Source organism: Puccinia triticina, chromosome 1A (assembly GCF_026914185.1).
Source record: "Puccinia triticina chromosome 1A, complete sequence".
Lineage (NCBI taxonomy): Eukaryota > Fungi > Basidiomycota > Pucciniomycetes > Pucciniales > Pucciniaceae > Puccinia > Puccinia triticina.
In genome coordinates, this window is record NC_070558.1 from 2,895,328 (window position 1) to 2,918,802 (window position 23,475).

General features: G+C 47.2%; 4 protein-coding genes across 4 annotated transcripts; 3 read left to right on the forward strand and 1 right to left on the reverse strand.

Moving 5' to 3' along the window:
• Positions 1–672: 672 nt before the first annotated feature.
• On the reverse strand, positions 673–1,531 carry PtA15_1A357 (uncharacterized protein; the record flags this gene model as incomplete). The annotated part of the gene is made up of 6 exons (XM_053165376.1): positions 673–725; positions 813–897; positions 1,007–1,020; positions 1,116–1,133; positions 1,296–1,325; positions 1,417–1,531. The coding sequence occupies 6 exons, from the start codon at positions 1,529–1,531 to the stop codon at positions 673–675; spliced, it is 315 nt and encodes a 104-aa protein (XP_053016574.1).
• Positions 1,532–1,790: 259 nt separating this feature from the next.
• PtA15_1A358 (uncharacterized protein) lies at positions 1,791–3,240 on the forward strand (the record flags this gene model as incomplete). The annotated part of the gene is made up of 2 exons (XM_053165377.1): positions 1,791–1,981; positions 3,219–3,240. The coding sequence occupies 2 exons, from the start codon at positions 1,791–1,793 to the stop codon at positions 3,238–3,240; spliced, it is 213 nt and encodes a 70-aa protein (XP_053016575.1).
• A 672-nt stretch (positions 3,241–3,912) lies between these two features.
• PtA15_1A359 (uncharacterized protein) lies at positions 3,913–8,425 on the forward strand (the record flags this gene model as incomplete). Its single annotated transcript, XM_053165378.1, has 9 exons — positions 3,913–4,065; positions 4,138–4,306; positions 4,398–4,491; positions 4,595–4,696; positions 4,772–4,849; positions 4,917–6,513; positions 6,618–7,026; positions 7,102–7,642; positions 7,741–8,425. The coding sequence occupies 9 exons, from the start codon at positions 3,913–3,915 to the stop codon at positions 8,423–8,425; spliced, it is 3,828 nt and encodes a 1,275-aa protein (XP_053016576.1).
• Positions 8,426–18,510: 10,085 nt separating this feature from the next.
• PtA15_1A360 (uncharacterized protein) lies at positions 18,511–22,265 on the forward strand (the record flags this gene model as incomplete). Its single annotated transcript, XM_053165380.1, has 7 exons — positions 18,511–18,850; positions 18,920–19,054; positions 19,151–19,586; positions 19,649–20,461; positions 20,528–20,636; positions 20,693–21,202; positions 21,291–22,265. 7 exons carry the CDS (start codon positions 18,511–18,513, stop codon positions 22,263–22,265), a joined length of 3,318 nt encoding a protein of 1,105 aa, XP_053016577.1.
• Positions 22,266–23,475: the final 1,210 nt, after the last annotated feature.

Sequence of the window (23,475 nt, forward strand, 5' to 3'; positions counted from 1 at the left end):
AAGACTATCAGCTGGGAGACATCGGCTACAATTCCATAGAAGGCTTCTTTTCGATGCTATCTGCTTGTATTAAGCTTAAAAAGCTCACAAAATCTATTATGCTGTAAGAAGTAGGAATGTAAACTTGATGGTAACATTGTAACACTGCATCATGCTTAGTAATTTTTTCAAATATTGCAACTACTATATAGACTTCAATCCCAACTCGCGACTAACTTATTATTCGTGTTATTCTCAAGAAGCAATTGATAGTCCTGGTACATTTTGAGTGCGAGCTGGGCAACCGCTCGCCCTACTATCGATGCATTGAGGCGGCAAGCTTGCCACTCACCTGTTTCATTGTTAACCTTACATACTGTTCATTAGTTCCGATCGAGCGGCGCCTGGCTTCAAGACGCGCGGCAACCTGACCGTAAGCTCTCAAGTTACCAAACATTTTTATTTGAGTTGTTTGCCCTTCAATTTTTTACTTGAAGAGTAATTACTGATGAAGATATCTCCACCAAAACCCAACGGCCCAGAGTGGCAGAAGATTCACTTCGGAGTTGCTACGGTGAAGGAAATTGTTCTCCACTCAAGCACATGGCGGTTCTCGACTCATAAAATGTAGGTGTCTTGATGGTTCATGCATCTACAACTTTGAATGGATTTCAAATGAGTTGATAGCGAGGTCTAGACCTTCTTTGGCCCTTCACGTTCTACGGCTTTCTGATATTGGGCTTCAACTACTCGGGAGAAGTATAGAAAAAGTAAGCAAATCAGTGAATCCGCCTCTGTGGCCTTGTAACTTGATCGTGTTTTGGAAAACAGACCGGTCGTGTTGCCATATAACTTGTCCCATTCGGCCGATTCCTTCCGACGTTCATCAACTTTGCGTTTCAAATCGGGCGCAAGCTCCTAAGTACGACCATAGCAATCATCCATATTAGACAACAATGAAAACAAAATTGGTCAATAATTCGTCATCGCGTTCAATTCCAAACGCAAATTGTGGGAATTTATGTACGTCATAAAACTGGGCTGTGGGTGAAAAGTTCAATATGAAGCCGCGATCCGATCAATGCCGAGTTCTTTTGATCAATTTTTCAATCAATAAGCTTGTGTGTCGTACTGACATTCAGATGGCGTGGCAACTTTTCACAGGGAGGAACAACAAGCGTGAGGTCAATTGATTTTATCCGATGAAAGTTTTTGGGCCAGGCGGGCCGGAAGAGGACATAGCAAACCTTGCGGATCATTCCGAAAAGTTCAATAGGTAGATTAATGATGATCCCATGTAAATACATAAAGCTCACGTTTCATGATACCCCATCCCATTCCAGTTCCTGCATGGACAAGATGAACCACGCTCAGCAAGAATATCGGTATTTTGTGACAGGGAATAAGGGCTGGGGTCATGAAATGGATCTCACCAACTATCAATAAGCCCAAGGCTCTTCCCGGCGGTAATCGTGAAGCCATGGATACTGATAGTTTCCGTCGGTGGTTGCAAGTCGGCAGGGAGATTTCCCTGAATTCCGGGCCGTCTCATCCCGTGCGGCTGGACTGGTGGTGTCAGACGCGTGACACACCCTGTGACAGCTTTGTTGACAATCCGCACTGGGAGTCCGGGACTGGGCTCGGTGGGATCTGTTTATATTTTCAGTTTTGCATCTATTTACTTACTAGCATCATCTTCCAGAAGACCCCACCAGTTCGCTAGGCGACTGACTAGGACAAGCGAAGAGATTATCGACCAGGAGGCTCAAATGGCAATGCCTTACAACCCGTACAGCTCGTTGACAAACACAATGTTCCCCAGTATGCCTTTCCCGTTAAACGACTTGCTGTATGATGACGAGCTCGAACATTTCGCCCTTATGTACGCTCTCCTATTCGAAGAATACGAGGAAGATGAAGGCGATGAGGACGATGAAGGTGGTGAAGAACACGGAGGCGATGAGGACGATGAGGAAGATGGAGATGAGGAGCATGATGAGGAGTTTGACGACGAATTTGCTGAGGAATTCGAGGAGGAGGAGGATGAGAAGGCTGACTCCGACCAAGAATGCACCAAGAAGCCACTGGATCTGACTTGGCTCTTCAAATTGCCTGACAACGAGCTCAGACAGGCCACTCGAATGTCGAAATCTAGCTTCCTCTGGATTTTCAACCAGATCAAGGATAACGCCATTTTCCGGAGACCTGGCACACCTCAGCTTTCTATTGCCCAACAACTCGCACTAACACTCGAATTACTCGGATCCAATGGGCACGACGGATTGCCAGGTCCACTGGCCTCCAGGTTGGGTATCAGTCGACGAGATGCTATCAAAGTTATCGTTGGCCCCGTTCAAGCAATCAACGCCCTTTCACACACATACGTGACCTGGCCGAACGAAATACGGAGACAGCTGATTTCGGATGTCATGAAGCTAGAAGGCTTCGAGGGCTGTGTAGGCTCAGTTGACGATCTAACCATCCCCTTGTCATATCCGATGAACGACAAATCATTTCTGCATAGTCAGACGGGACGCCCAACTATGAACGCCCAGATTATCTGTGATGCTAACAAACGGATCACTGCTTTCTTCACCGGCACGCCTGGTGAATGGAGAGGAAGCCTGACATACGAGAAATCATCGCTGCACCGAAACCCTACCAAGTTCTTTGATCCAGGTAAGAGTTGCATCACTTTGCTTGATACCTTTCAATCGCAGCCGACCCTTTTTTCATTTCAGGCCAATATCTCATTGCCGATTCCGCCTATCGCCCGAGTAAAACTGTCATCCCACCATCCAACGCTCCGGGTCCGAAGTCGAAAACGGATGAAGAGTTCGATTATTGCTTAGCCAAATCGCATACACGGAGTCAGAAGGCCATCGGTGCTTTGAAAGCCAGATGGGCCTCTCTAAACGAAATACGTTTCTCTCGAACTGCCAGCGCCAAACATTATATTCATTGGGTGCACTGCTGTATTGTCTTGCATAACATGCTTAACCAGTTTGGGGACATTTGGGATGAAGTGGATGATCACCCAACCAGCCCTCAAGTCACACCGCCAACCGTTCGCAACACTCGTACTCTCGACTCGTTCCGCTTGACCGTCAAAACTAAATGCATCGAAGTCAATCGTCGGCTTGGTGTTATTTGATGGTAGTGGTAGGTCGATCGATTGGAGTGGGTCCCTCCGAAACCGCCAGGCTTCTTCCATCCTGACTTGTATTCAACATGGGTAGTATGAATGCATGTATCTTGTAGAATGCAGTAACAACAGACGAACGGGATCGGGTAGATATTAAAAATATCGTATTTTGAGGGGTTCTTCAAAAGACCTTACGAATTTGAATCCCCTTGTGGGCTCAGATTTTTCTTTCCCAGGTCTACGCCTGCCTTAATTTCCTCTTGAAGGGGGGGCTTCTGCGCCAAGTCGTGTGGAGATTGGTTTGCTTCAGTCCCTGTTAACATCACCATGTCACATTGTGTGAATAATTTTTGCAGAAAGAAAAGACGCACAAGAGCATGGAGAATCTTTCCATATTTTTCTTGGTTTTTATGTCCGTGAGTTGCGCTCAACTTGGGGGCTTTTGTGACTTGCATCTGTTTGATTTTATCCTCATGGAATGCAGACAGCCCAAGTGATGATAATGATATTTCATGTGGCCCAGGTCTGGGTATATTTAAATATTTAGTTCCTTCAGTGCGTCATTGTTAATCTGGGGTGTTGCCGAGTGTGGGGTTGGGGTGCGTCGGTTGGATGGGCTCATCGGAGTGGCTGGATTACATAATCATCGGCCATTGTGCTCCACCACAACAGTCAACAGCATTCGATGCCCATTGGCTCTCACTCAACGGGATCAACTTCCATCTGCATAAACAACCCGCCCCACATCCCAAGAGGGCATCGCAAGCAATTCGAATCCGACGTTCTGGATGTCCTTCTTCAAACCTCTGGCTAAGAAGCATCGCGAAGAGGCTACTGGGAACCTATTCAAACAACTCAACTGGTCTCACCATGTCCTCGAGCATGGTCAAGATCTTTTCTCCCCCTCCAAGGCCTTCGAACATGGGATAACAGCCACCATAGTGAGCTTTGGTTCCACTTGAGCTTACCTGAGCACGAGTCTGCTACTAACAAGAGCTTTGTGTCACATCTAGACTGCAATGGCCTACGACCCTCTCCAGTCATTTCTGGCTGTCGGTACAGCGGATGGCCATTTTCATCTTTGGGGATCACCCGGAGTTTCATCGTCTTGGCAAAATCGACCGGCACACTCGATCAAATTCTTGAACTTCAAGTCTGGGTCTCCTCTGATATGTGCCATAGGCTAGTCTAAGATTTCTTGAAATCCTTGGCTGCAACCCTTCAACAAATTTCTTAACTAATCCTCCATCTGTCAAAATAAATAAATAAACAGATGTCAAAAATTACCTGACGGTTTACAATCTATCGAGAATTCAAGACGGAGGGCCACTTCGAGAATTTACCCATTCAATACGATCAACCGTAACGTGATCATCCTTCTCATTGATTTCCAGTCATCAGTCTCCATCTGCGGGGGTTTTGTTTTTTCTCACCACAACTTGCAAACTCAAAACCGCTTTTATCATCTAGATGCCTCGATGTCTCACCGGCACACTCGCACATGTTCCTAGGTCTGGAAGATGGCACGGTGGAATGCTTTGACCTTGAACGTGGAATTGTATCTCCTTACAGGTATTTCACGCTTTACTCCATCCGTATTCATTTCTACACTGTCAAGATACTTAAGTTTTCAACCGCTTTCAATAGAATTCGGAATCTTTGGTTTGAGCAAGAAGCACTTTACCGGAGAAGCGGTGCTCCGGGAGCCCCCAGTGCACGTCACATGTGAGACTTTCAATAACTCTCAGTTCTGGCTTGTTTTCAAATTTATCCTTGCCTTTGTTTTGGACAGTCCAATCTGTACAGATATTAAGATCCATCCCAATGATATCAATCTGATCCTGATAGCTCACGAAGGCGGGATCTCACTCTATAATCTGAAGCAAGAACTCGTTGTCCGGAGATTTGAACTGATCATTCCACCTGGAGTAATCGGAGGAAACTCGGATCCTAATCACCCCTCCGTTTTCGAGGAGCGCCGACCCAATGTCAACTGTATCTGTTTTCGACCTGATGGGCTAATATTTGCAGCAGGATATTCAGATGGCTGTTTGGCTTTTTGGTCCATCGATGATGGCGAAATTCCCCTGTTGGTCAGAACGATAGATCGTGAAAATGTTACCACGTTCGACTGGCAAGAGGCGCCGGATACGGAAATCTCTGAGACGGTATCAGCCCCCGGCTCCCAGACCAGAGAACCTATATTCAGATTGGCGTGGAGCCATTCTCCAGTTGCTCAAAACAGTAATTCCAATCAATCCGATAAGAATGACCTGGCGAAAGACGGTACAAAACTAGTTATCCTTGGTGGTCTCCTAGTCATTGATCCTATCGGCGTTCATGTATTACACTATCCAAAGTATTATCCGCACAGCAAAACAACATCCGAAGGCAATGGTGACATTCGGGGTGCCATGAAAGACTCAGTCTCGTCTGTTGGGCACTCTTTGTACCCGACGGATGAGATTCCGGACGATTTCCTTCTGATACCGAGAAAGACTCCGTACTTCGATGGCGCTGAAGATCCACTGGCAATCTTGATCAGCTCTACTTGCAGAAGGAAACATGATTGGCTTCACTCGGGACCCGCTGCGGAAGACGATAATTTGCGTTTTTCCAGTCGCACTGTGCACGGCTATACTTTCCCCCCCGATACCCACAAGGAAACCCAAGAGTATTTCCTGCCTAGTTCATTTGATTGGATCGGCTCTAAAACCGTCGTTCTCAGTCAGCTATTCGACTTGTCAGAGCTCGCTTACCAATTTTATCTATCTTCGAATGCGAATACCTCTGCCCAACTCCAAACTGCCCACCTTGATCATCTACCTTTGCGCGGCGGCCAAGCACATGTGTCACCTCTTATCTCAGCCTCCCTTGAAGACCAATACCAACAAACTTCTGCTGTGCTTTCTGAGTTTTCTCTCCAGTACAGGATACTCGTCACTGTACATGTGGATTATAAAATTCGATTTTGGGATATTAGTCCGGCGTTGCTATTACCCAAGTTACACGGCTCGTCTGAATTGGATGACCTACAAGAACAAGGTGGCACGCGAAAATATGGATTTGACTTGAAGTCTGACTTCCCTCGCCGGCTGGACCATCTGACAGTTGATATGACTGCTCTCTTTCGACATTCATCCAGTAGCCCGCTCAGTTTCAAATTGGCCGCGCCCATTGAACTACAGCTAAATCCAGAAAGCCTTGATCTATTGATAATTCTCGCCAACAGAGACTCTCTGCTGTATACTTTCCATCAACAATCTGCTTCCATTAAACCAATAATGTATCCTACAGGATTAGATACACCACCCTCTTCAAGTCCATCGGCCCAGCCAATGAACTCACAATCACACCATGCCGATTTAAGTCAAGATAGACCTCCAGAGGTAATTCTTTAGCACCATCTGCTATCCAAGCCCGTGCTCAGTATCATTCTTCAGCCGTGAATCGTCTCGCTAACCATTTCTCTGTATCAATGGGTTGTTCGTAGTCACCGGGTACTCCCAGTACGCGACCTTCAAACCTACTTCAGCTGGCAGGGAACCCAGCAGGATCTGCAGACAAAAGCCTCGCCATGATTGCCTTGAGTTCATCTGAAGAGCTCGGCGTACTTTCAAGCGGATTTTCACCGATCGCATTGATCCAAATCACTGGGTCAGAAGCCCAGAATCCTTGTATCGATGATCGGGGCGAGGGTCAGAGCGGTGTCCAGTATGCTCTGACGGACATAGGATTTCTTGCGATCGCCCATCCTCAGGAAGAGTGGATCAAAGTTGTTGACCTGAGGAAGTCTAAGCTCCTATTTAGCGATGTGATTCGGCATGAAAGTAAATCTAAAGGCAAAAGCAAAGAAAGTGCGATATGCTGTATGTACTGGACCATCGCCCGCACGGAATCGGGTAAGCAATCCGACTTTCTCGAATATATCATGTCTTTTCAATTATCCTGTCTGATTAACTATTTCCCTTTCAAAGATTCCGCCACTCTTCCTCGACTAATAGTTGCTTACGCGAACGGGCTCTTTAATGTGATTACATTGACTCCCTCTGATATGGCTTCAATTGACAATTGGACTGCATCATCGAACGCCACTGATACATTCAGATGTGATCTAAATCACAAAAATGGCCCCTTGAACTGTCCCATCTCAGTTTTCCTCTTTGACTCGGATGGACATCCTTTAGTAGCAAATCTTTCAAGTCTGAGGAATGCACTGTCTCAGGACACGCGTAGCAAAGGAGTATTTGAAGATGACCCGGTTGCATCGCCCAAAGTATCTTTAGACTCCGTTTTGGTCATCGTTTGCTCTCAATCGGTCATTGTTAGGATGAACTTGAATGGGCCGCAACTCAATTGTCGAGCTGATATATCTCCTGAACCAATCGTCCAAGCTTCGACCATATCGTACCAAGGCTCTCATGTGCTCCTTTTGATCGACCAAAAAAGATCCTGCTACATTCTATCTTTACCCAAGTTGGAACTAATTTGTCGAACGTGCTTGCCAACTTCGAACCCGTCAGTTGATTTCACTTTTTCCTCGCAAAAATGATCATGCCGATTAATTTGAATGCATCCTTGTCATTGTTTTTTACCTCTTGTCCCTTCCTGCGCAGGGTTGATCAAATGGACAAATTTTATATTGATGGCTTTGCGGATGTGCTAGATCAATCACACTTATCAACCACTCAATTGTCCACCCTGATTTTCGGTCGAGATTTGATCTATTCGCCGGCGCTCAAGCTTTATGACCCGAACATCACCCTGCCCGATCCACCCAGACCGTACTCCTCGCTCTTAACCACGATGACGACGAATCTAACGTTGAATATAGCCTCCTGGTTTAGTCAAAGTTCACATACGACCGAAGCTCAGGGCGGGGCAAGCGGAACGAGCAGAGTGACGGGCGCGGAGCTAGATTCCTTTCTTGCGGGCCCACTCCGACCAGAAGTCAAGAAAACAGTGCCCCAGCCTCCACGGGCGAAACAAAGCCGGTCGAAAAGCTTTCTCCCAAACCAACCCCGATCTCATTCTAAGGACCATTCTTCCAAGGACCGGGCTAGCAAGCCGGCGGCGACAACGATTGGCTCGAGCGCCACTGACACCAAAACTCAGCTCACTCAGAATATCGACGGCTTGGATGAACGCTCGGATCGGCTCAGGTTCCTTAACGAACGCTTCGATGACATGGCAGAGGCCTCTAATGATATGTTGAATCAAGCTAAACGCATCGCACAACAACAAGCCGCTAAATCTACATTTTCTACTGGGCTCTCTAGTGTTAAATCGTTTTTCAAGTAGCTTTCTCTCGTCTTATTGCCTTTTTTGCCCGGAACATGTAGTCTGCTTCTATACCCCAGGGCTCTTTTTTTTTGGTTTTGTAGCTGGTGTGTTTTTCTCTTATGTCGCATGTTTGCTTTTTGTGAAAGGGTTGAGAGGGAAAGCACCGGTGGCTCTTGGCTTGCTATCGTTTGTAAACATATAAACATGCCTTGGTTCTGTACGACTACATGATTGGGTTCGATTTGTTAGCTCTGTTCCTTCACTTACTTGCACTGATGATGTAATTTATAGCTCCGATGAGCGCTTCGGCACCTTTTTGAACATGTTGAGGTCAAATTTCCCTCTAAAACTGGGATCCCACGCGTCCATTGACACTGGGCCCATGTAGAAATGTGCTGCATTTGTAATTTGCATATGAAAACACGTGGGTGTTCGAAGTTGACTTGCATAAAATCATAACACCATAAAATCATAACACCATAAAATCATAAAGTTTCAAGCTGAAAAAATAGGGGGGTTCACAATTGAAATTTACAAAACTTTGGGACAAATTTTAAGGTGTTTATGAACATTTTTTAAAAAAATTGATAGATTGCACTGATTAGGGGGGTTCACAATTGAATTATTTAAAACTTTGGAGGTCAATTTAAGACCTTTATGAACATAATTTTAAAATTTTGGCAAGATGTCCAGCAAAAGGTGGGACTGATCAATCAGTGCAACTTATCAACTTTTTAAAAATATGTTCATAAACAGGTTAAAATGCAAGCTTAACTAGGCCTCCGGGCGGGAGCGGGAGCGAGCAGCGGAGCTGTCCACACCAGTGGAGGCCTATACCGTAAGTCGGGATTCCCGCATGATGAGTTTTTTGATTTCGCGGGAAAACCCTCTTTTTTGACTTCCTCCTCCTGTACCCGCTTCCTTGATCCTATCCACCTAATCTCCTTGGCAGACAATGAAGGCCTGCTTCTTGTCTTTCTTTTGGTGTTATGTATCATGTTGTACTGGTCCTCACTGATTTTATAATTATTTTTGAAAACTGTCTTTTTTCAGCTCCTGAGGACTTGTTTTGGTGTGTTGAACCGCTCGTTTGAGCAGAAAAAAGTTCAAAGTGTGATTTTATAAAAATCATTATAAAATCACAAGGTTATGTAGTTTTCGAGTTTGGGTTGGATGAACAGGAAGATGCAGCTCTTCCATAAACTCTGCTCAGACATCCTCAAAGTTTTGAGGACATTGTGTAATTTGAGGCTGAAGTTTTCTCCCACCAAAAGGTGGGAAACTCATCACACAGGTTTGCCAACCTAAGGCGCAAGTCCCCCCTGTGGGGGGGTTTGCTTCGCAAACCAACCAGCCAGCCAAATGGCTGGCGCACCCCGCAGCAGGGGACTTGTGTTAAGTTTGGTTAAAATGGGTCCTAAAGTTTTACAAATTTCAATTGTGAACCCCCCTATTGATCAGTATCACCTGCTGCTGTGCATTTTCCCAAAATTTTAAAACTTTGTTCATAAAGGCCTTAAATTTGGCTCCAAATTTTAGTAAAATTCAATTGTGAACCCCCCTAATATGTATCTACCATCCAAACACTCACTCCAGAATCCAAATAGAGCAATATTTCTACAATGGTACATAAAAAATCATCACTTGCAAGTCTTATGATTTTATGTATTAAAAATTTGTGATTTCAACTTTGAACTACAGCATATCCCAGGAGGCTTTTGGGAATCACTCACATTTACAAGATTTTTTTACACCACCATAATCTTCAGCCTTGCATCCTGTACAAATAGCTATGCAGGATGTGAAATGGCTGCTGAGGTCCAATGGCAGCATCCATGACCTGCTTGCCTTGGTCAATGCCTTCCTGTGGTGAGCCCACCACCCCAGGTCCAATTAACTCTCCAAACTTGAATCTCAAAATTGTAAAAGTTACAATCTATGCATAGGGATGGTCAGGCACTGTCTGAGATTTGTTGTGACATGTATGTAGTTCTTGACTACTACAACTGTCACAGCACTCTTGATCTGTGTGATTTTCTTACTATGTAATAAAAGCATTGATTCTCCCAAGCTCACTCTCCAACAAGATTCTACCAAAAACTATACGGGTACCTGGGTATCAGAAATTTTCACTCACTCACATAAATACAGCTGAACTTCAACGTAACCAGGATTGTACTGGATTACTGTCAGCCTTAGAGTCAACACAGTTGACCTAAAACTGCCTTTTATCTCCATTTTATACCTAAATGTGCTCATATCTTTTTAACCTTAAGACATAAGGTTGTTTTGACTTCAGATTCTGATTTCTCATGCAATTTTGACCCTAGTTTTCACTGATCACTTTACAATATCTCTACTCCTTCATAGAGTTTGTGGTTTGTGACACACATGCGCAGCAGCGCCGTGTAGTCGTGCCTGAGCGCTCCCAACCACATGTACATGTGTGATTATGTCATCCAACTTTGAAAATTTTCGAAGTCAGGATCCCCCATGCAGCTGGAGGATCCACAGACTTCAGCACACCAGAACCACACCCCAGATAACCCAGGATCACCACCAAAGAGATTACCACACTCCCAGTATACCTACCGTCACAGGCGCCTAGGATATTGACAGTAAGTAAACTCTTTCTCTGAACCTTGCTTATCCAGAGTGAAACTCTGTTGCTCTTGATTGTTTCTTCTTTTCTTCAACTCTTTCAATTTTAAAAGATCAAAAGGTTATCTCTGGTTAAGACCTACAAAACCAGAGCAGAGTAGTAACCCTGCTTCTGAATCCCACCAACGTTTCCTTGTTGTGAGTGGAGGCTGTTGCACTCTTTCTTGGCCTTGCACAGCTGGCATCCAACTTTTCCAGGTTGAGAATAGCCCAGATCAATTAATTAAGACTTAAAGTCTAGGCCTGATCTTCTCTTACTCTCTTTCTTTCTTCTCTCTCTGTTTGTATTTCTTTATCCCAAGAAATCCAACCAGAATCCCCCCATTTTCCTTGTGTCCTGTTGTCACACAAGAGACACAGGCTCACAATTACATATACAGTGGGTGCACTATAATTTTTGTTGCACTATATTTTTATTTTTGAGGGTCAAGTCAGGCTGCTGGGGCTCCAATTTCTTGCTCAAAAGGTCCCAGAGGGCTGATGAAAAGGTTGAAAGAACAATTTCAGTTACATAGCAAGTAGAAGCAAAGATCAAAAATTATGAAATTTTCAGCAAATTCCAAGTTCTTGGTTAAATTTCTGAAAAATATGAGAGAAATAGGAGGGGATGGAGAATAATTTGAGAAGGATGAGTAGGAAATGGAACTGTGGAAGTCTTTATATTTGTATTTATAGTGTTTTGATCTCTTGACCAACAGATTATTGCCTCAATAGTTAATGCAGATCCAATCTTGAGCCAGGACCTAATTGTGGTTGGTGGTGATCAAATGTCCATTGCATTGTTTCTGAGGGATTTGTTGAGGTGATTGGGGTGTTGACTGTGTTGATTGTTGACAGAAGATGTGAGGTTGCTGGTGGACAGGCAATACACATCCCATGTGAGCCTCAGGTGAACCTGGGGTGTCACCCATTTTCACTCAGCACCAAAAACTTTGGCGCACCCACTGTACAGTGTACACCATGGGTCATGTTTGACTGGGTTCAAATTTCATGAGTTTTTTTGGCCTGACCTTGCCAGCTCTGGAGCGCCAGAAGATAGTTTTGCGCACTTGGGCTATGAATGGCTGCGGGCTACATAGAGGACAGATTACATGTAGTGTTTTTAAACATTTAAATGTAACTGAATTGTTACTTGTAATTGAATTGTTACATTTAGCGCTACTCTATTAGACCAGAACCTGGAAATTCTAAAATTACTCAGTGCTTCCATCCACTATCTTTGAAGGCCTTACTCCCAGCTACCCTGCTCACCGCGCACAGTACCTCCAAGTAAGTAACCTTCTGGGTAATTCAGAATATCCTTTCTCTCTTATTTCCTAGTCATAATTATGACTTAATCCCTCTTCTTCCTTTTTTCCCTTTTCCTTTCCTTCCCTCTCATTACGCGCATTGCGCACATATTTACACAACCAAATCTACATTAAAAATACATTACATATGATTGGTTTCTTTGTGTTTGGTGGTACAACCTGCAAACCACATGGGCTTCCCCATAAAAATCCTTGGCTAAGTTTCCTTTAGCCCAAAAAATGTGGGCTGATTACAGGTTTACCTGAATCAGAACTTCTCCAGTTTCTTTTGAAGAAGAGGCCGAGTGTTACTCAGCTTACATTATCCAACTTTGAGTTGTGATCTGAATCAAATTCAAGCTTAAAAGCTTATACATAATCATCCTCTATTCTTATTTCTCTTATTATTAAATTTTTATTTCTCTACTTCCTTGAAATTACAACCTCAAGTTCCCCTAAACCTTTTGTCCGCCCGTCACTTAAGAGACTACAATCCACATGTATCAAAATTTGTGTATTGGATTGCCAATGCATTAAATATTGGTTTTATCTTTGGGAAGGGGTGTTGGATTCAGCCCAGATTGGCCAGAAAGTGGAACTATTTTTCAATACAATATGTGGTATTGTATCTATTTTTTGCTACAATGCATCTTATAAAGTTCTAGGCATTAGCCCAGTTCACATTGGGCTTTGACTAGCAAGATTTTAATTACAATCATGCACGTTTAATGTCAGCTCTTGCTGAAAGTCGGACTCCCACGGCCATTTTTAAGTTTTTAAGCTTACTTTTTTATTGATCAGCAACACCAATTTTAGTTGGGCATAAAATGCCCCAATGTGAACCGGGCTATTGGAAAAATAGTACAACACACAGTATTGGACAATACCTGTATTGCATTTTATTTTTTCAATTGATACTCCAGCTAGAAGTTAATCTAGAAATAAAAAATAAATCCATACACCCAAAGAAAAAAAAATGAAAGGGTCCAACCTTCTTGGAAAAGACAATACATAGAAAACGGGCAAAGGCTGTGTCAACTCCTCTGCTTCACTCAGCTTGACTCACCTAGTCCTCCTTCCTTCTTCTCCTTCAATCTCAAACATTGTAGCAACCTCCAACTTCAAGATTCAGCACTTGACTTCAATCCTCACCAGCTCCTCACTCACATCCACTCCCCTTTGTCACTCATCTCTCATATCAGTTTTTGCCTCTCCTCTTCTATCCACTTGTTCTTTTTCCTGATTGTTTTCCTTAACTGTGTTGGCTTGTAATCAATACAAGACCAATTATCTTCATAATGGACCTACATGCCAATTATTCCACAGGTTTTCACAATAAATATGTAAGCCCCCAGTGAATTTGGGGTTCATACATACATACACACACAGTACTTGAAACGCACCCTCAACCCTTGACAAGCCGATCCCCAGTACAGTTTGGTTGTTATGTGTTTCAAGTGTGGTGGATGTTTGGAAATTGGGGTGCACCCAAGCTGAGCATGTTACAGCTAACCCAGGAGAGCTTGCAACTTGGCGCGCAAACTCCGAGACTTTGTGCCGCAGCGGCCAGACTTGTCCGCAGCTCCAGACATCCGTGCGCGCGGACCGTGCCCGGGGGAACCCGGGGGAGGAGCCTGCAGGAGAGCTGCCTGCCGCCGACCCAAACCCTGCCTGCCGCCACCACCAACCCACCACCCACCACCGCCGAATCCATCAACCCCGCCACCGCCACCCCCAGTAAAATCAACCCCAACGGTCCTTTGGAACCATTGTGCCATTGGGGAACAATCCAACACGCGTGAGTTATTTTGGTTTATCATCATCATGTGTGGGCCTTTTCTCACCACGAACTAATTTCTATGCCGCAATTGATCATTTCCGTAAAAGTAGCAGGTTCGGGATGGACAATAACTCCCGTTATCGTTCAGTTTCACCGTCCGAATACCGCGAATGGTTCCACCACCCACTGACGCCGCCTGCCAACAGACACGTGCCCTCGCTTTTTGATGGCACTGCTCACTTGGTCGCGGATCGCAACCGCCGCCGGGACGCCTTCATACGAAGCCAGCAAAGACCGTCTCACGTCGACCCATCACTCTTGGGCTTACCTCCAGCTTCACCAGCCACCAGCCGATCGAGCGCAGCCACCAGCCGATCGAGCGACTTGATACTATCTCAATCATTGGCTACCAACTCTCAACAACACAGCCAGGCACTTCCCAATCGTGCAGGATCTACTTCGGGCCGCCCTGAGGTTCCCATAAGTATCGAGTTCATCCTATTTACGCCCCTTCCCAAACCTCCTGCTGCAAACCCCCGCAAGCGACGAAGCCTAGCTGGTTCCATTGGCCCCCAATACAATAAAGTCGAATCGGAACCTGGCAAGCTGATGATCAACTGGGACACTCACAACTACAATCTCGAGAGTTTCAAAGCTGCGGCAATCAATGAGATTGAACACAGCGAAGACGAGGGGCTTGGATTCTTTGCCCGAGCCCAAGCTCTAAAAGGTAACATTGTTTGGAATGCAATTATCCCAAATGGACGCGTGTTTTCAGCAGCCCAAAAAAAAAGAATTGATTCCAATGAGATATTCACCCAGTTCCTCCTGGTTGCCGAGGGCACTCCGGAAAGCCGCCAGATTATATGTCGCTTGGTCCAGAAAGATCCGATAGTTGTAGCTCAGGTAAGTGGCTTTTTCCTGTCCACCTCAACCCAGTCGGAATGTCTCATTGACCTCATTTTGTGTGATATTTTAGAAAGAATCTGCCTACAAACACCTCAGGACCATGCATGCCGGTCCCAGCTCTGAAGAAACTCCATCCGATGGGCCCTCCGCAGGTGCACAGGAAGCGGCTTCCCTCACGGACTTGGTGCAGCAACTTGGCTGTATCCACGAACCCGCTGAACACCTGACTAGAAGTCACGAGGTCGGCGTGTTCATCAATCCCGAGAACCCCAACGAGTTTTTCAAGATGACTCCCAAGCGAATTGCTATGTGGGCCAAAGCAATTGTGAGTGTGTTCTATTCCCTTTATTCCCTTGGGATGTATGGCTGAGGATCTGATCTGACTGCTCATGAGATTCATAGAAGACCAACCCCGGCCAAGTCACCCTCCGTTTTCCCCCAAAATCGGACAGCTTTCAATTTCAGACCAAGGAGGATGTACCGCCGCCTCAAGCTCCAGTTCACCCCACACTTCCAGCTCCCGTTTCGGCCGCGTTTCAGTATCCAACAACGTCGGCCGGATTCCAATATCCAACACAGTTTGGATTTTCAATGCCTCCGGGAGTGTTCTTGAACCCAATGCAACTGGCCGCCTCGCAACTGGCCGCCTCGCAACTGGCCGCCTCGAACTCAATGACCGGCCCGACCGGCCCCAGCACCCCAGAACATCCCACCTGGGCTTTGTCACCAATAACCCCTCCAAGCGGCGAGGACCACAGCCTCGAGGATTTCCTTGAATTTGCACACGTCAATCCAGATTCCCCCGGAGTCATTGAGGGGATCGGAACCCTTGGGATCACTCACTGGACTATGTTCAAGTCCTTCAGTTCTGACAAGCTTGCCAGCAGAGGTATCCCCGAAGGCCCCGCCCGATCCATTGTCTCATCTGCAAAGAAATATGCGCATCACTTAATGAAGGTTTCTAGAAACCAGGGTTCTAGAAACCAATAAGTATCTTACTCCCCCGATCCATTCTTATGTACTCCTTTTCCTTATTGTTTCAAAGTCATCAATACATTGTAGCTCCAGCATTCTAGCCTCCTTCCGACCATCTCTTTATGTAAATTCTAACCTCCTTCCGACCATCTCTTTTTGTAAATAAAACTGGTTAACGTTGTTATAATCGATAGTCCATTTGAAGGAGCAATCAATAGTCCATTTGATTGGTCCAAGATGAGTTTGCGCATCACATGGGTCTCTTGGAACGGGAGGATCTCAGCAGACCCGTTTTCCCAATGAAGTCTCAATCTTGTGGTGGATCTCAGCAGACCCGTTTTCCCAATGAAGTCTCAATCTTGTGGTTAATTACATCCGGAGTCAGATAAATATGCAGAAAAACCAAATGTTAAGTCAAAGAATCGAGCACATTGATTACAAAGTAATGTTACAAAGAATTGAGCAAGTTGTTTATCAATACAAAAAAACGGGCAGCCGGTAGTCAAAAAAACGGGCAGCCGGTAGTCCGGGGATCCATTAATCGGTGTAACCAGACCCTCGGAACAGGCCTCGCATGAGTTCGTCGGTGAAAACAAGCCTTGCAAAGGCCTTGATTGCCTCCCCATCGGTTTTGCCCCCATCAAGTTCGCCATATTGTCTGAGTGATGATTTTAACACACTAAAACCCTTTTCAATTGGGTTCAGGTCGGGGGAGTAGGCCGGAAGATAGATCAGCAGACAGCCGTGATCCTCGACTATGCGGTCGATGTTCCCGTTGTGATGGATTTGCGCATTATCCATCACAACGATGCTTTGGGGTCCTGGGTATGGATTCATATTTGGAAGCTTCAAAAAAAAAAGTGGTCAGTTAGGATGCTGCGCGCAGAATCCATCAAGCTACTCACCAACGCATGCTCTAAGTATGTCTCGAAATTGATTCGCTTGACAGTTTCAGACTGTATCATCACTGCAACCAGCCCGCTCAGGGCCACCGCTGGGATTAAATTGAAGCGGTGGGTAGCCCGCGCTACCGGGAGCCGTGACGTCCTCTCACCCACTTGAGCCCAACCCCGAGTGCGGATCACTGCATCCAAACATACCCCGCTTTCATCTTTCAGAGAGGGAGGGTGTTAGCTACTATATACAAATAAAAATTCAGAGAGAGAAGAAATAAAACTGACCAGTGAAGACGAGGCATTCAGGCTCAAAGTTGGCCATCAAAAGGAGGTACTTGGCTCGTTGAGTCTGGTCTTGATTCGGATTTACCTTACGCATAGTTTTTTGACTCATTTGGAGGCGTCCATGAAGCTCGTTCAAGATGGTTTGGACTGAGATTTGGAGGTTGCATTCGGTGGATAGTGCCTGCTGAATTTCTTGTAGGTAGATCGTTGGGTTGTCGGTGACTAGCTCCAAGAGAAACAATCGTTCTTCTTCACTGAGAGCCAAAGGGCGCCCCCTTTTTTCGTACGTTTCGGGATCAACGACAACCGAACGAGTCTTTTCGTATAGAACACACCACCGTTGGAGGGAATCAGAACTAACCTCAGATCCATTTGCCGCGTTGATTTCGGCGAGTGGTTTTCCATCAAGGGCTGCCCGAACAACGATGAATTTGAAGGAGGCTGAATACTTGACAAACATGGTGTCTAGAGGAGGGATCAGCTTTGTGACATTCAAGGGAAATCAAATAGGAACATACCTGTGAGAGAATCCAAGCTGCAATGTCAGTGGCGACTGCTGGGTTTGATGATGGTGGTGGTGGCTGGATTCGACAGCGGCGGTGGATGGAATGGACAACGGGGATGGATGAAATTGGTGGCGGTGGCAGGCTGGCGTCGCTCGGCAGTCGATTCGGCGGTGGTGGGTGGTGGGTTGGTGGTGGCGGCAGGCAGGGTTTGGGTCGGCGGCAGGCAGCTCTCCTGCAGGCTCCTCCCCCGGGTTCCCCCGGGCACGGTCCGCGCGCACGGATGTCTGGAGCTGCGGACAAGTCTGGCCGCTGCGGCACAAAGTCTCGGAGTTTGCGCGCCAAGTTGCAAGCTCTCCTGGGTTAGCTGTACATGCCTGTAAGATGTAAACAAACCCCCAACTGACATCCCAAGGGGTGTGTGTAGATCGAGACAAAACCAAATCGTTTTAAATCCCCGATTAAATTGGTTTTATCGTGCCCTTTTCCCATCGAAACTTTTCCTCGGCCTGGCCAAGCCCCATATCTTCTGTGATCTGCCATATCCTGCAGCAGAGTCAGCCAGTTTTGATCGGTCATCGCTTCCAGACGGTCTTCGGTTGAATTAGCTTCTCCACTTCCACTGACACCCACACCCCGCTGAGTCTTACCCAGCCCACAAAGCCTTCCTCCTGACCGTCCCCGCCCCCTGGCCTGCTGCCATCCTGACCTAACACGCTACACAGCCCTTTCCTCCCCCAGCCGACTTGAGCTCGCCCTCCCTCTTGACCATCCAGCTTCCCTTTCCTCAACTCTCCAAATCCAAATGGCCGAAGTCACCTCTCGCGGAGGTGGTCTACCTCGTGGTGCTCCTCACCGAACAAGAGGTCGGGGTCGTGGGCGTGGGGCATCCAACTCGGCTCTCTCGGGCTCTCATTCGGCCGTCGCCAACGGTCTCGAGCACAAGATCAACGGACACGCTTCCCCTCTCGAAAGGTCCTCGGCTGTCGACGAACCCGAAGAACTCAAGCTCATCCGAAAAAAGCATGGCCACAACCTTGCAACCATCAAAGAGTTGTTTCCCAATTGGACTGATGAGGACCTACTCATGGCCCTCAACGAGGCTGCTGGTGACCTAGAGTTGGCAGCTGCTCGCATCAGTGAAGGTCAGTCCTGTCTCTCAAACTTCGTTCGCTCCACTGGGCAACACTGACTGGGTCTTTCACTATCTCCAGGCCTTGCAGAAAAATGGGGCTCGGTTAAGACGAAAAAAGATAAAAAGACGAGCTCGCCTGTCCTTCCTTCCTCTCGCGGTCATGGCGCTGCCATTAGCAACCTTGTCGATGGTCGTGGCGGTCGTGGTCGAAGTGGCGAGTGTTTTTTTTTTTTTTTTGGCCCCTCTTGCCTCTTCCACATTCATCGTACTTGGTGCTTGCTGGCTGATTTTTTTTCTTTCTTTCATTCAGACGTCCCTCGAGGTTCATCGCGCGGTGGCGGTCGCGGGGCAGCCCCTCGAGGTACCGGACGTGGTCAATCGTCCACAAACCTTGCTCGCGGCATCCATCCTACTGCTGACGACCCGTCAATCGCTACAACAACCCCTTCGAGCTGGAGTTTAGCCGTCACCGCGCCTTCTAACGACTGGTCCAATCCGTCTGGTCCGTCCGCCTCGCTGGCTACCATCGGCAACGATTTCGGCCAATCGCTTGACCTGGGATCCACTAGTCAATCCATTGGCACATTGCCATCTGCGGAGGCTAAGTCTGAAAATAGCCAACCAACTCACGAGGCGAACCAGAATGGCGTAGTCGAACCGCCGAAATTGATGGCTGAGCTCTCCCAGAAGCCCGCGAGTCGTGTTATAACACCTGGGACTAAAATGAGTTGGGCTCAAATCGCCAGGTTTCGTTATTTTCCTCAATATGATTTTCTCTGCGCTTGCCTGACAGTTCTTGTCGCCACAGACCGCTCGACCCACCTAAGCCTCCCGTCGTCCCAGTTGTGCCAGCACAACCATCCATCGCTATCTTATCCGGGGCCGATGTCAATTCAAATCTCACAAAGAAAGCAGTACCAACGGACACGCTGTCCACCCAAACCGCTGTCGACTCCCCACTACATGATGGCCAAGTGTCGATAAGCATCCCGGATGCGACTGCGGACGTGTGGCATACCGAACCAGTACCAGCTATTGAGGAACTGACAGCCAACATTTCTGGCACTGGTCCCAACGTCTGGAACGACGATCCTGTCCTCCAGCCTCTTGGTGTTGGTGAGGCGTGGGCTGAAGCTGTTCTTGCACAACCGAACGAGAACGCCACTAGCATTTTCGATCAGCAAGCTGCCAGTAAACTTGTGCTCACTCCTTCTGACGCACCAAACATTGGACCCATCGAGTTGACAACGCCGTCAGTAACAGCTCCAGTCCTTGAAACTACCATGGCTCAACCGAAAAATGTTACCGATCGCGGCCTTCAAGTACCCGAGCCAGCATCACTTTTATCCACAGGCTCCAATCAGTCCAACCCCCCTCCCACCAGCTCCATTCTTGCACCGCCTGGATTGACCAAACGGGCCAGCACGAGAAAGGGCCAAGAAGCTGCAGTTGTCATGCCGGGCAGTGGAACTCCCACTATGGATAGAATGGGGTTGAAATTTGGCAGTCTCAGCTTGTTTGGTGACACCGCTGAATCGGCCGAAGCGTCACAGGTTCCGGCCCTCGACGCACCATCCCCTCCTATACCTGCCATAGAGGAGCCGTTGGTCAAGGAAGCCAGGTATTTAGATTTGCAATTTTTAAATGGTAACCTCCTGGCCAAAAATTAACAGTTCTGATTATTTAGCATGAAAGGTGATGATAGCCAGATCGAAAAGTCCTTAGCCCCTCAGGCGATTGCCGAGCCAGTCAAGTCACCGAGCCCCCCAGTGGCCCCTCCAGCGGTGGAAGAGCCTGTAAGTAACATTCTTTTCTTACTTATCAATACGTATCATCTGACTCTTCATGACAGCCGGTGCCTCAACAGCTTAGTCATCAACCTACACAACCCGTGCAACACGCTCCACCTCAGCCTCTCAACCCACCTGCTGTTACTCCAGTCCAAACGGCAACTTCCCAACCTCATTCCTCGAGTTTCAACTCGCGATATCAATCTACGAATCAGTATGCTGCCCCAGAGCCCAGTGCAGCCCAACCAGCCAACGCCAGCTCCCAAGCTCCTCAACCACAACAGCAGGACGCCTTCTCACATTATTCCGGATTTAGGCAAGACCCTATGGCGGCGTACTTTCAGCAGCAGCAGCAGCAGCAGCAGCAGCAGCAGCAATCAGCCCTCGCTCAGCACTCGACCAGTCCAGTCCCTGCCAGCCAATCCCCTGCGGCATATGGTACGTTTAATCACATGAATCAGCAAGTGCCACAACAACAAAGTCAGCAACCCGCCCAAAGTTCCTTCGGCCAAGCTCCCCAGTCGGTACCGGACTATGCAGCAATTTACGGCCAAGAAGCGCTCAGATCTCTGGTGAGTGGTTTTGTCATACCAGGCTGTACCGATATCATTTATTTTGTTAATTATATGACTGTCCGTCGCTGATCCGCCTGGGCTGTAGGGATACTATGACTCGTATGCTCATGCTCAAGCCGCTCAAGCCGCTTTCCAAAGCCGCTCTCCTCATGGTGGCGCCGATGATTCGTCGAAACCTACGGCTGCGGCCCCAACGGCCCCGCCTCCAAGTCAGCCACAAGTCGGACATCATCATCCACACCACCCGCCCCAGCAAACTCAACAACAACAACAACAGCCTGCTGGAACATCTGTTAGTACTGCCGCCCAACAGTACCCCGGTATGCAGCCTTCCCCGATGCCCTACCCGTACTATCCCTACTATCAACAATACGGTCAACTGCCGCCGAACTATCAAAACCCGGCATACCCATATGCGCTGCAAGCCCCTTCACCATATTACTCGGTTCAGGGCTCGCAACAGTACCAAGCTGGAAACGCCCGGGCAGGCCAATCTCAGTATCCAATGCAAGGTGGTCCTGGCAATAACGTGGCCGCAGCTCCGAATTCCATGCCGATCTCCCATGGTCACCAGCAGCAACATGCGTCTCAACATGGTCTCGGAGGTGCTGGTGTGGTTACTAACAACGCTGGCTTCCGGCAAGTTTCGCAACCAGGCGTTGGCGCAAGCCAAATGCCTAATGGGCAAGTAGCTGGTCAAGGAATCGTCGGAGGAAATTCAGGCTTGGTGGGATCCGGTGGCAGTAGTGGGATGCCAACTGGCCAACAGCAAAGCTCGATGCACCAACAACATGCGTATTACGGAAGCGGTTATGGCGGCTACGGCGCAGATCCACAACAGACTCAACAAGGCGGTGGTGGAATGAGTAGTTCGGCAAACAACGCCCATCACCACCATCACCACCATCAAGCTCAGCAGCAACACGTCTCGCGTCAATCCGGACATCATCAGCATTCCCATCACGCTGGGGCTCCCACCGGGGCTTCTGGAGGCGGACAAGGTGCGAATGATCGCAAAGACCCGTTTACATTTGCATCTGATCGATTCTTCAATCAGTAATCTCTTCAGATTAAACGACTTGACTCCAAGACAAAAGAAGAACCGAAAATCCCCCAGTGACTATTTTTGGCCGCCGTTTTTACTGATACACTTAGAAGAGAGAACAAAAAAACAGCACCATAAAAAAACACTTTACTAACCAAATGAACGACCGAGTTTGCCAGCAAGATACGATTGGCAGACAGACCAAGCCTGCTTTTTTCGTCACTCATCATCTTCTTTTGCTGTTCTCTCTCTTTCTTTTCTTTCGCCCTGTTGATGATGTTGTAATCCATTTTTTTACTTCTCAAACACTGGTTTTATTACTTTATCTCTCAATACACCCTTTTTCCTCCTCCTGTTGACGATGGGCCCTCTTCTCTTTTCTCTGTGAGTATTGTCCTGATAGCTCAGGTCAAACTCCTCATGAGTCCTTCATCAGCGCCACTGGTGCGTATTGCCTGCCGGGGTTGAGTGCATCTTGTGCCTCTCAAACAGGCTGGATTCGTGTGGCACCGCCTGCCCCTGATTGAGGGGGACTTGTACATCGATCGGAGGCAATAGACATGAAAACATGAGCAAAAATGATGCAGGCACTCATGGTTGAGATTGATTTAAGTCCCTGCCAAAAGGCTCCCGCGGGGTCAACATAGCCCGTAGGTCCTCCTCCGGGTCCCGTCCCCTGGGGGACAGCGCCCAAGTCAAGCCTCTTGAAGGGCTTTGTTGCAGCCAAAGTGAAACTTGGCTTACTCAAAAGTAGCTTTTCCTTCGGAAATATAGAATGGATGACTTCCCGTCATCATTTAGAGAGCTCTAGATGCCTCTCTAAATCCTAAATTAAGACACCTATCAAAAATTCAACCAGTGCACATGAAAGTAATGAACTGTAGGGCTAGGAAAACAATTCCCTTTTTGTCAAAAATTAAGAATTTGGTTGTGTAAATTGAGATCTGGGAGGCTCCCAGACTCAACGGGAAGTTCTCCAATGGATCACTTCCTGTCGAGATCTGCGGGCCTCCCAGAAGTGATCTAGAACCCAAAAAGCTAGATTTCCCTGTGAAAATCTAGACTTTTCGGGTCTAAACGGCAGTCCTCCAATTCTAGATGACCCGGGAAACTCTTGACACATCATTCTCATCAGTCCTCTCTCTAAGCCTTATGTTGTAATTTATGACAATCAGTTGGGTGTGAAGACATTCAATGTTGATAACAACAGTGCAGAATGCAAAAC